This window comes from Cryptomeria japonica, chromosome 3 (assembly GCF_030272615.1).
Source record: "Cryptomeria japonica chromosome 3, Sugi_1.0, whole genome shotgun sequence".
Classification (NCBI taxonomy): domain Eukaryota; kingdom Viridiplantae; phylum Streptophyta; class Pinopsida; order Cupressales; family Cupressaceae; genus Cryptomeria; species Cryptomeria japonica.
Window position 1 is genome coordinate 618416754 of NC_081407.1, and position 13282 is coordinate 618430035.

The 13282-nt window shown below is 39.3% G+C and overlaps 1 protein-coding gene across 1 annotated transcript; it reads right to left on the reverse strand.

Annotated features, from left to right (window-relative positions):
- Nucleotides 1-572: 572 nt before the first annotated feature.
- LOC131874276 (uncharacterized) lies at nt 573-13073 on the reverse strand. The gene is made up of 2 exons (XM_059217569.1): nt 12918-13073; nt 573-914 (listed from the first exon to the last, which is right to left on the reverse strand). Exons 1-2 carry the CDS (start codon nt 13071-13073, stop codon nt 573-575), a joined length of 498 nt encoding a protein of 165 aa, XP_059073552.1.
- Nucleotides 13074-13282: the final 209 nt, after the last annotated feature.

Sequence of the window (13282 nt, forward strand, 5' to 3'; positions counted from 1 at the left end):
CTCCTTGTAACAGGTTTTTCAGCTTGCAGAGATCATTTGGGCTCTTGTGGTGTTGTATTTTCTCAACTCCTATATGGTATCAAAGCTTCGAATTTGTAGCTACTTGTTCTTGTTTTGAGAATTTTTGCTTTGGAAGCAGATCTGGGGTTTCAGGATTATTTTTATGTACCTAGGGTTTGACCTTTTTTCTGAGTACTTTGGGCCTAAACAGACCTCACCATCGTGCTCAGAAGGCCCGAAAACCCCTATGGTCATATAAAATTCGACCTATTTTGGTTCCTGGCCTCTGTGAGTATTTTTTCTCCAGATCCAGGTCATACAGCCTTGACACGCAGTTCGAGAAAAAAATTTGAAAAAAATAAAAATATTTTGCCTTTTTACGGCATGCAGGTCAGAATTTCGCTTTGTTGATTTTTCAAATTTTTGTTTTAACAACAAAGCAAAATACGGTTTCAAAATTTTTTTTCAAAAATCTTTTGGGGGGGTTTCCCCACGGTACACAGGGTACCGTGGGGCACCCTAACCCTGTTGTTGCCCCAAATCTGATAGCCATGGGCCCCGCTTCACCGGTCCTACGGCCCTTGTCGGCCACCGGCCCGCGACAGCCCTGCCTGCGGCTCTCTGTAGACTCCCTGGCTCCCGCCGGCGCTCGACCATCGCTTCGCTCCCTGTGGCCACCGGTCTCCCTGCGGCTGCTGCTTCCTGGCCCCGCCACTGCGCTCAGGCGCTGCGCCGTCCGCCACAGCTCCCGCGCCGCCAGGCCACTGCCTGCAGCCCCCACTGCCCAGCCCACTATCGCCGCTAGCCTCCTTGCCACCCAGCGCCGCTGCCGGCCTCCATCTGCCCATCAGAGCTTCGCCCGACCTCCACTGGAGTGCCACCCGTCTACCACTGGAGCTCCGCTCCTTGGCCTCCTCCACCCGAACAGCCACCAGACCTCCTTTTTTGGCCTCTTTCAGGGGGGGTTTGGTTTTTTGGCTCTATCTTGGGCATACAGAGTCATTTTTTCAAAAACAAATAGGCGTCAGAAAGCTAGTTCCAGTCAAAGTGAGGTCTCTTTTTTGCACTCCAGAAGATGTAGAATGAGCATCTGAACTCGTTTTTCAAAAAAATTATATTTTTGGAAAGCGTGTGCTATGTTTTTTCCAGCCATATGAGTTTTATTTCCAGATTCTACTCCTTGCATATTTTATTCAGTTTTTTGCTTTTCAGCACTCTGTTGGATATCTTGGTTGTTTCAGGTCCTAGGATCTCTTCTCTGGGTAGGATGTCTCTATTTTGGTTCTTGTTTCTATTTCCAGTCTTCTTATCATTGTAGCATTGTATTTATGCAAACGCACTGAGATAAAGTGCCATCATGCATTGTTTACTTGGGATCATGCACATCTTGTGCGTTGTTGTACATGCATTATTGATAAAGTGCCATGAGGGGGTTGATGTTTGCCTGTTGTTTGCCATCTTCCTTTGTCCAATGAGTGTTCCTTCCATGACATTCACCTCATGATGTGTGTCAAGTGAGTGTTTCTTCCACGACACCCTGCACGTTTCTCAGCACCTTTGATGTTCTTGGTTCTTCATCAGGCAGTTCTTGTTGGCTGTTCTTTTCAGTGTACCTGTCCCTCTCCCTCTTCCGCATTATGGGGAGGTTTATCTTGTTGGTTCTAATGCTTCCGTGGTTTGATTGATCAACTCTTCAGGCTTTGGTTTCTCATGCCATCTGTATCTTCGATTTCAGTGTTTGCCTTGTTTTCCATCTGATTCGAGTAGTGTCATTTGAGGGCACTCATGTAGATTACAATCTTCTCTACCTGGTCATGTTCTATTTCAGTGGAGGTTCTTCAGATCAGCAGTTATTCTTCGACAGAGTTTGCAAGTTCTTCATGCTTCAGTGGTGTTCTTTTTCATCTCTTTTTGGAGTAGAGTTTTGTTCCCATGTGGTTTTCTCTATTTCTCCAGTTCATAGAGATTTCATTGTATTTGGGTACCTGATCAGGCCTTGTTGTCGGGACCCATCTTTATTGCTTTCAGTAGTTGTTCTAGGTTTTAGCTTCTCCCTAAGTCTAGCTTAAGGGGGGGTGTTAAAGTATTCGGGTATTTACTTGATTAATTTAACATTATTTGTTTAATTATTTAAGTTCCCTTTATCTCTTTTACACTTAAGCTAACTTTAGGTGCATATAATTAATTATTATGTGCAAACCTAGGTTTTCCCTTTTAGGGTTTCTTGACCTATTAAAGGTTGAGTTCATTCTTTTCATTGTAAGAATCACATTACATATTTTTGTGAATATTGAGCTCTCTCTTTTTGAGCATATTCTTTGTGTATTTGTTTTTCTATATTTGCTTCCTTGCCTCTCCTTATAACAGGTTTTTCAGCTTGTGGAGATCATTTGGGCTCCTGTGGTGTTGTATTTTCTGAACTCCTATAGCCAACCTTTTCTAGTGATCTACATTTCATCCTTTGTATTTTCTGGATGAATCCCTTGGTAGACGCTGACCTTGTTATTTTACACGTTAGGTCTTGTTCTTTGGGTTTTGATCCCTTTTGGGCCAACTAGATCCTTTGGATCGATATATATATAATTGTAATTGCGCATCATAAGCAATCCATGAGAGATTCAAGTAGATAGATTGCTCATTGAAGATAGATCTTAAGATTTGAGGTCTTAGTTGTGACCTATTCTATATGTTCTACCAGGCCCGTGAGACACTATGATGTAACCCGGTTGTTACTGGTTGGTTGTAATCAATTTTCATGCAATAAAACAATCTGTTCTTCATTGCCTCCATCATATCTTTGTGTTTCCATTGTGTTTACTCTTGCTGACCAGTCTAGATTGATCTCTTTGAGTTCCCTCCTCACTAGTGATTTCTTGAAGTGGTATCAGAGCGAAGTTTTGTTCTGGAGGTTGTGTTTCCTGAAAATTTTGTTGTAGGGTGGTGGATTGCAGATCCAACCTATAGCTGCAGAGGACTAGCGTGAACAATGGCGCAAAGAGGAGATAGGGATGGTGAAGCAAGTGGGAATGCAAACTCCATTGTGATAGAGATGTTGTGAGGTATAGCAACCTGATTGGAAGCTGTAGAGACAACCCAGAGAAGAGGCCAACATATTGGAGATGTGAGTGATGATGAAGGAGAAGAAGGTTTGGCAAAACAAGCAAACCTACCAGCGGTTGATCTAGATGAGGAAAGGTTTTTGAGGGTTTTGAGTAGGGAAAATACTAAACCTCATTTTACCCCACCAGAATATGATGGAAAGTTAGATCATATGAATTGATGGATTGGATCTCGGAGATGAAGTATTTTGATTTTGAAAACACTGCTGAAGAGAGGAAGGTGAAATATGCATGTACCCGGTTGAAAGGTCATGCATATCTTTGGTGGGAGCATTTCCAAGTTGATAGACATAGAAGAGGTAGAGAGAAGATTAAGACATGGGATCGAATGATTTCTAAGTTGAATTCAAAGTTTATGCTAGCTGATTATCAAGTGAATATGTTTCGAAAGTTGCAGAATTTGAGACAGAAGGAATCTAGTGTGAAGGAGTACACCGAAGCATTTTACAAGTTGAATATCAGATCCCGACATGTTGACGATGAAGTTGAACAAGATTAAAAATATTTGAATGGATTGCGGATGTCTATACAAGATGAACTCAGTTTGACCAAATTGGAGAGTGTTGAAGAGGATTACTAGTATACCCTAAAAGCATAAGAGAAGTTAAACAAAAGACATGAGCAGAGGTAGAGAGGCAGATATGGAAGGTTTACCGGAGGAAGATTTCAAGGAGGAAGAGGATATACTAGAGGAAGAGGACCTAGTACAGATTAGAACAAGGAGAAGGAAGTGAACAAAGAAGGTAATTCATACCGTAAGAATGATAGAAATTTCTACTAGAGGAGAGAACCGGAAGGTTACCAGAATGAGAATTTTGGAAGACAAGACAAGAGAACATTTAGAGGAACTTGCTTTAAGTGTGAAGGAGAAGGACATCATGCATTCGAGTGTAAGAAGACAAAGAATACCGGAAGAGAAACAATGGTGGAAAAAAACCCCACAGGATCAGACAATAAACCAAAAGATGCAAAACTATTGGTGATGAGGAGAGCTTTGTGTCATACCAGAGGAGATGAAGACAAAGAATACCGGAAGAGAAACAATGGTGGAAGAAAACCCCATCAGATCAGACAATAAACTAGAAGATGGAGAACTATTGGTGACGAGGAGAGTTTTGTGTCATACCAGAGGAGATGAAGAGCCCTTGCAGAGGAAGAATTTGTTCAAGACCAGATGTAAGGTATCCGGTAAGTGTTGTAAAGTTGTTATTGATAGTGGTAGTTCAGATAATGTTGTTTCAGAAGAGATGGTGAATTAACTGAAATTGGAGAGATTGAAACACCCTAAGCCTTATCAGATACCATGGATTCAGGATGAACATAAGTTGTTAGCAAGTGAGCAATGTTTGATGAAATTTAAAATTGGTAATTATCATGATGAAGTCTTGTTTGATATTATGCCTATGGATATTTGTCATCTTTTGTTGGGTAGACCTTGGTAGTTTGATAGACAAGCAATACATGATGGGATGAATAACACACATTATTGTAGCCAATGGGATGAAGCAAATCTTGTTGCCTTTGGAGGAACCTTTGAAGAATGAATTATGTAAGAATGCTAGAATCTGTTTGGTAGATGGAAGGAAATTCCTAGATGGATTGAGACATGAGAATGTGTATTTTGTCTTAATTCCTAAGAAGACTGAGAAACCAGAACCAAAAGGAGAACACTCGGGAGAGATAACAGATTTGCTGATAGAATATAAAGACATCATTTTAGATAATGTACCTAATAGATTGCCACCTATGAGAAGTATTAGTCATTACATGGACTTGGATCCCAAAGCTAGTTTGCCTAACAAAGATGCACACCGGTTGACATCGGCGGAGAATGAAGAACTGAATAGACAAGTGCAGGAGTTGTTGAAGAAAGGTTTGATCAGGGAGAGTCTGAGCCCTTGTGTAGTACCGGTCGTATTAGCACCTAATAAGAATGGAGAGTGGAGAATGTGTACCGATTCCAGAGAAGTAAAAAAGATCACAGTGAAATACCAGTTTCCTTTGCCTAGGATGGATGACATAATAGATTGTTTGAGTGTAGCAAAATACTTTACAAAGATAGATTTGAAGAGTGGATATCATCTAAGAAGGTGATGAGTGGAAGACAACATTTAAGAGAAATGAAGGACTGTATGAATGGTTGGTGATGCCTTTTGGATTGAATAATGCACTGAGTACTTTCATGAGGCTGATGAATGAGGTATTAAAGAAATTCTTGGGTAAGTTTGTTATTGTGTATTTGGATGATATTCTGATTTTCAGTTTGACAAAAGAGGAGGATTTGTTGTAGTTAAGACAAGTTTTGCAAAGGTTGAGAGAAGAGAAGTTGTTGATCAATATCAAGAAGTGCACTTTCATGAAGGATAAGTTAGTCTATTTGGGATTTTTGATATCTGAGGATGGTTTGAAGATGGACCCCAAGAAAGTGAAAGCAATTGTTGAATGGCCTACACCAGAAAGCATTGGAGAGGTAAGATCATTTCATGGATTGGATAGTTTTTACCAAAAGTTTAATGGAAATTTTAGTTCAGTTTGTAACCCTATGACTGAGACCATGAGAAGAGATTGGAAGGAATTCAAGTGGACCACCGGAGAAAACAAAAGTTTTGAATTGTTGAAGTAGAAAGTGATTGAGAAACCAGTGTTAGCTTTACCAAATTTCAATAAAGTATTTCAAGTGGATTGTGATGCAAGTGGAACAACAATAGGAGCAATCTTGAGTTAGGAAGGGAGAGTAGTAGCCTATTTACATGAGAAATTGAATGATGCTTGGAGGATATATTCAGTGTATAATCAATAGTTTTATGCCATAGTTCAAGCCTTGAAGAAGTGGAGACATTACTTATTGCCTAAGGATTTTGTGTTGTATACAAATCATCAAGCTTTGTAGTATTTGAATAGTTAGAGTAAGTTGAATTAGAGACATATGAGATGGGTAGAATTATTGCATAGTTACATCTTTGTGTTGAAGCATAGAAGTGGGAAATCTAACAACGTTGTTGATGCATTGAGTAGGAAAAGGAACTTTCTGACAGAGATGAGAGTGACAGTATTAGGATTTGAAGGTTTGAAGACCTCGTATGATGATGACCCAAATTTTGCAGAACCTTGGAAAACATGTAGAGAACCCTTTATGGTAGATAGAAGCAAGTGGTTGGATTACTTCATTCAGGATGGGATGTTATTCAGAGGAGTTCAATTGTGCATACTTAAGAGTTCTATAAGAGAGAATCTGATAAAGGAGAAGCATAGTGGAGGTTTAGCTAGACATTTTGGCATTGACAAAATAATAGCATTGGTGAGTGAGAAGTACTTTTGGCCCTAGATTCATAAGGATGTTAAGAGATATGTGCAGAGTTGTAGAGTTTGTCAACTTGCAAAGGGTAGTAGTCAGAATGTGGGATTGTATAAACCTTTGACAATGCCAGTAAGACCTTGGGAGGATATAAGCATGAATTTTGTACTTGGATTGCCTAAGACAGCGAGAGGGAATGAATCTATATTTGTGGTAGTGGATAGATTCTCGAAGATGGCTCATTTCATACCTTTTAAGAATACATCAAATGCATTACATGTAGCATACCTATTTTCAAGGAAGTGGTGAGATTGCATGGAAAGATCTCATGCAATTATCAGGAATATGATGTAACTTTCCATCATATTCTAGTGGGATAAAATGAGGTTTAGTATTTGCCCTACTCAAAACCCTCAAAAACCTTTCCTCATCTGGATCAACCGTCGGTAGGTTTTCTTGTTTTGTCGGGGCTTCTTCTCCTTCATCTTCACTCACATCTTCAATATGTCGGCCTATTCTCTAGGATGTCTCCACGACTTCCAATTGGGCTGCTATACCTCGTAACATCTCCATCATAATAGGGTTTGCATTCCCACGGGCTAGACAAGATCTCCAATTTTGATTGAGACAACTCAATCAATCAATATCGACACTGAAGTAGCAACAAGAACCATACATCTGACAAAATCATTAACAAAACAAGAAAGCCCCGACTTCGTCAAATTCTGCAAGGAAAAACAAATCAACTTTGCTTAGTCTTATGCAGATATGTTGGGAGTTGATCTAGACCTCATTATGCATCACTTATCAATCACTCCAGGAGCTAAGCCCATTAAACAAAAACTCAGAAAGATGAATCCACATGTGGCATTTCTAGTCAAAGATGAACTAAAGAAACTACTAGATGTCAGTTTTATTCGACCTATAGACTATGCAGGATGGATTTCCAACATTGTGTCGGTCTCCAAGTCAGATAAAAGCATCTAAATCTGCACTGACTTTAGGGACCTCAACAAGTCTTTTTCCGAAAGAAGGCTTTCCTCTATCAAGAATTGATACAATTGTGGATCTCATGACAGGACATGAAATGCTATCACTCATGGATGCTTTCTCAGGTTACAAAAAAATAAAGATAGCTCCAGAAGATCAGGATAAAATGGCCTTCACCTCTCCATGGGGTACATACTGCTAGAATGTCATGCTTTTTGGTTTGAAAAATGTTGGTGTGGCCTATCACAGAGTAATGCCAATAATCTTCCATGATATGATGCATAATTTTAAGGAGGATTATGTAGATGAATTTCTAGCCAAATCATTCATAAGAGAGGGACACTTGGACATTCTTGACAAAATCTTTTAGATACTAGAGCAATTCGATGTCAGATTAAACCCTAAAAAGTGTGTTTTTGAGGTCACATCTAGAAAACTCATGGGCTACATTGTATTAGAAAAGGGCATCGAGGTGGACCCCAAAAAGGTTCAGACCATCATGGAAATGTCACCTCTAAGGAACATTAGTCAACTACGATCTCTTCAAGGTAGGCTACAATCTATCAGAACATTCATTGCTCAACTGGCGGACAAATGTCTCCCATTCAACCATCTACTTCATAAAAATGTATCTTTTAGATGGGAGGACAAGTGTGCAAAATCATTCCATCAACTCAAGCAATATCTCATGAATCCACCTATTTTGGTGCCACCAATAGCAGGCAAGCCACTTATTCTCTACATATTAGCAACATAAGTGTCACTAGGGGCATTACTACTACAAGAAGACTTGACAAGAAAGGAAAGAGCCATTTATTACATTACCAGGACGTTGAATGGCTACAAACTCAATTACACCTTCATCAAAAAAGCTTGTTTAGATGTGGTGTTCACTTCCCAAAAGTTGTGACACTATATGTTAGTTCATACTATTAAGCTAGTGGCAAAGATCAACCCATTAAAATACTTACTCAGCAAAGTCGCTCTCACAAGGAGGTCAGAAAAATGGGTCATGATCCTAAGGGAGTTCGACATTCAATAAATAGAACAAAGGGCTATCAAAGGACAAGCAATAGTAGATCAAATGGCAGAAGCACCACTACTAGACAAACACCCACTACATGTGGAATTTCTAGATACAGATGTGCTCATTGTTACACCAAAACAATGGATCCTATACTTTGATGGGTCCTATACACAAAATGGAATAGGTGTCAGCATCTTGTTCGTCACTCCAGAAGGACACACAATTACGAGAACCTACAAGTTGATGTTCCATGCAACAATAATATCGTTGAGTACGAAGCTCTAGTGATAGGTATCAAAGTAGTCATGGAGTGAAAAATCGTAGAACTAAAAGTCTATGGGGACTCTAAATTAATTATCAATCAGATCAATGATGACTATCGGACGAAGGATGATAAGCTGATGCCCTACAAACACATGGTGGATGATTTTAAGAAATACTTTGTGCATATCACATTTGAGCAGATTCCAAGGCTAGACAACAGAGTTGTTGACACAATGACCACCATCACATTTGAGCAGATTCCAAGGCCATACAAGAAGAATCGTTATGAATTCCTGGCAGAGCAATTGTTTTCCCCCACCTGCGATAATTTGGAATCCCAAGTCATATGTACCCTAGATGGTTCTGATTCCCCCCTCTATGGAAAGATCTATACCTACCTAAAAGAAAATACCCTTCCACCAGACTTATGCCAAGGTCTTTATGGTACTCTTCTTCGATGCCTCAATCATAACTAATCTGACTCCGCCTGACATGAGTTCCATGAAGGTATTTGTGACACACATTCAAGTGGTTCTGCTCTTGCCAACAAAATTCTAAGGATGGGATATTATTGGATGAAAATGGAGAAAGAATCATATCAGTTTGCCAGAAAATGTCCAAAATGCCAGATTCATGGCAATCTTACACATGCACCAACACAGGAGTTGCAACCGTTCACTACATCATGGCCTTTCTGCCAATGGGAACTTGACCTCGTAGGAAAGATTCACCCTTCCTCATCAAATGGTCACAAGTTTATCATCAAAACCACTAAGTACTTCACAAAGTGGATTGAGTTAGTCCCATTGACTACTATTACCAACAAGCAAATATCCTCTTTTATCTTAAATTATCTCATTTGTCGGTATGACATTCCTAGTTCTATTATCATAGATAATGGATGACCTTTCAAGAATCAAGATGTATAATAAATTTGTTGGCGATTCCATATCTAGCCTCTCTTTTCAACACCATATTAACAGAGGCCTCAAACAAAACAATCCTGAAGATCCTCAAGAAGATAGTGAATGATGCTGGTAAAGATTGGCATGCCCATCGTATTCCCGCACTTTGGGCATACAAAACAAGTATCTGCACACCCACAAGAGATACACCATACTCATTGGTGTATGGTTTAGAAGCTATTCTACCTATTGAGGTAGAAATTTCACCACTCAGGGTATCATTGAAAGGCCTCATTCCAGATGAAGAGTATCGAGTCAACAGACTGCAAGAGCTAGAGCTTCTAGACGAACACCGCCAATGCGCCTTCAATCATCTCAAGGCATATCAACAATGAATGTGATGAAGTTACAATCACAAGGTCATACTAAGGGCATTCAAAATTGGTGATCTAGTTCTAAAAGAAAATCCCCAGAATCAACAAGATCGGGAAAAGAAGGGGAATTTTGAACCTAACTGGTTGGGAAATTTTGTCTTTATATCAGCTTATGGATCAGGGGCATATCAATTATCAACTCCAAAAGGGGATGTGCTTGATGAGCCAACCAACAACATCCATCTAAAGAAATTCTACACTTGAATCGTCCAATGCATTGATCAAGCAAAAACGAAAAAAAAATAAAAATCGTCACTAGGGTGAAAACCTGGTAAACATGCACCTTGTGGCATAAAACAAATTTAAAAAAATAAAAAAGTCAAGAAAAAAAAATGAAAAAAATGAAAAACAAATAAAAAAGTGCAATAAAAACAAGTGGTGAAAACCTAGTAACGGACGCTATTTGTTGATAGAGAAGCTCCTCTATCTATTAATAGTCGTATCATATCTTTGGCTTCATCTGATCTAAGCCAATAGCCATTGCAAAACTCTTATACATGCAATGTTATCCCGGACATACTTAGCGTAGTCACTATCCTTGATTATCTGAATCATATGCCACCATGGCTTGAGATTAGTGTACATATCCATATTGAAATAGTATTGGAAGCAAGGGGCAAAATACTAACCTCACTGGGGCTATTTCTCCTTATGGGTTTAGACACCAGACCAAACACGTAGTAGGACAAAAAGGATCAGAACAACCAACAATGAACATAGCAACATACGAGCACAACCATCAAAGATAGACATCAAGGACTTGAACTAATTTCAACTGAACAAAAGATCTATTTGCAAGATTTTTTATTTGACAATAATATACTTTAGATAGCATGCATGCTTACCTATGGTTGTTAATTTTTGCTTATCATATCTCCTAAGAAACTCAAGGATGTCTCAAAGACTAGAGAAGCAAGGAAGGAATGTGATGTTTTCTGTGTCTGTTGTTTGGGAGTGAAGCCTTCTACTATACAAATTTGTCTTACAACGTGATCAGGCAATATATCACTTAGGACATTTTGGATTTGTATTGGACCAAGGTTAACTCTTGTTTGTTTTACGCAAGCAACACTCAGGTTTTCTTGGTTCAATTATACCTCAACGCTTGTGTCATCTTGCAATATCAAAATCCATGTAAGTTATACTCAGGTTGTTATGGTTCAATTATACCATGATGCTTGTATCAACTTTCAACAAATCAAGGCTCAATGATGAAAAAAAGGGAAGCACTGGCAATTTGATCACAATAGATGGCAACATTGAGAACAAGAATGCATGTTAAGCTTGGCATTAGCTGCATTACCATTATCATTTTCATATCATATTAAGGTTACATTAGATTGCACTATCATTATCATTTTTCATATAATTTTAAGATTGCATTTAGGTGCATTACCATTATCATTATCATATCATGTTAAAGTTGCATTGGATCACATTATCATTGCATTCCCATAGCTCATTTCATATCATCACATTTAGTTACATATACATTTTCATATCATTTTGTGCATAAATTAAGAATTGCATTAGTTGCATTTTCATATCATTATCATTGTCATCTCATTTTCAAGATACATCTCATATCATTATCATTGTCATCTCATTTTCAAGATACATTTTACATCATTATCATATCCTAATCAAATTGGATTAGATGCATCATCATTACATCTCATATAAAAGTACATTCACATACATGAACATTACCAGATCATATCAAAAACATTTTACATGTTAAACAACATCATAAAAAACATACAAAAGGAACAAAAACATGTTAAACGCATTCACATATTCATCTATGTACATTCATGCATTGCATTTAGCAGCACAATAAAAGGCATGCATTCATAACATTTAAGCATATCACCTACAAAATATATAGTTAAGCATGATCATTAAAACATCATAAGCATGTCACCTTCAAAACATGTAGAAGCATATCTAGCATCACATCATCACACACATCACATAGGTAATCATCTGCATTATCAAAACAAAAGTCATATAAATCATGCATATCATGTAGCTCATAAAATAGAGGCATCCATAACATGTAGAATCATATCTAGTATCATATCATCATGCACATGTGTGATCCATGCTGATCCAAGGGAAAATCAAAGGTATATGTCAGAACGAATCATCAGTGAAGCAATAAATGTCCAAAGTCCCTAGATATCACATCAATAACAAAGTCTATGAATCAAGAGACATCAACATCTATCAATGATCATCAACATGCAATAATTTACATCTCGAGGGAATCATCAAAGATATAATGATGTTTGTATAATCAACAAAATACATCAAGAGTACAACATCATCATCATGGAGGAAGCTAAGAGTGGCTGCCTCCTGAATCTGACTACCTGGACCTTGCACCTACACTACCACTAGGAGGATCTATCTTAGGACCCATCACGCCCTCACCACCTCCTTATCTCTAGGAGCTCCCACACTGAGGACTAGCATCATAACTAGGAGCTCGCTGCTCTGGGGGCATGACTTGAAAGTACATATTCCTATAATATGCAGCCCGCTCTATACCCCTGTGACACCCTATGTGACTGCCTATTGTAATGTCTGCACTCTCTCCTTTGTGCGGACCCACCTCTCTATCTTTGTATCCCTCTCAACTGTCAACTATGCCACCTGTTCCTACAACCACGTGATCTATCTTTGTGCCTGTAGTAACCGAGTCTAAAGTTTTTGCACTAAGGACTGTAATCTTTCTATTTGTGCCTGTTGCTAATGTGAGGGTACTATGATCCTAACTCAGGGAGGTTGTGGAGCCTATGGGACCTGTGCTACTAGTGCATGTGAAGAGCTCGCCTATCCTATGGCTGGCGGGGGCATCTCTATCCTCCTCCATCGTACCAAAGGTTGAACATCCTCCTCCTCCTCCTCATCATCATCATCAAAGCCCATGTCGCCCAATCCTACTCTCCCACCTCCCAACTCCTTTGACTCTGTCTCCACATCGGATCCATCATCAGAAATCTCCTCCTCATCCCCACCTCCAACTATTTCCATGGCCTCTAGATGTACAGGCTCTCCTTGACCTAGAATTTGTCACCAACCACCACCCCTACCCCTCACTCCTTGACTGCTGGAATCTCCTCCTCCCCTCCCATCTCCACCACCATCCCCACCACCATCCCCACCTCAACCCAACTATCCTCTGCCTTGGCCTACTCCCTTATCTCCCCCTTGGCCTCTCCTCCCTCTCTCCACACCTTGGC

Coding starts and splice junctions, on each gene's coding strand:
- LOC131874276 (XM_059217569.1), bottom strand. CDS start 13,073: ATGGAAATAGTTGGAGGTGGGGATGAGGAGGAGATTTCTGATGATGGA. Junction 915..12,917: donor AGGAGGATGTTCAACCTTTG/GTACGATGGAGG, acceptor GTTCGGGTGGAG/GAGGCCAAGGAGCGGAGCTC.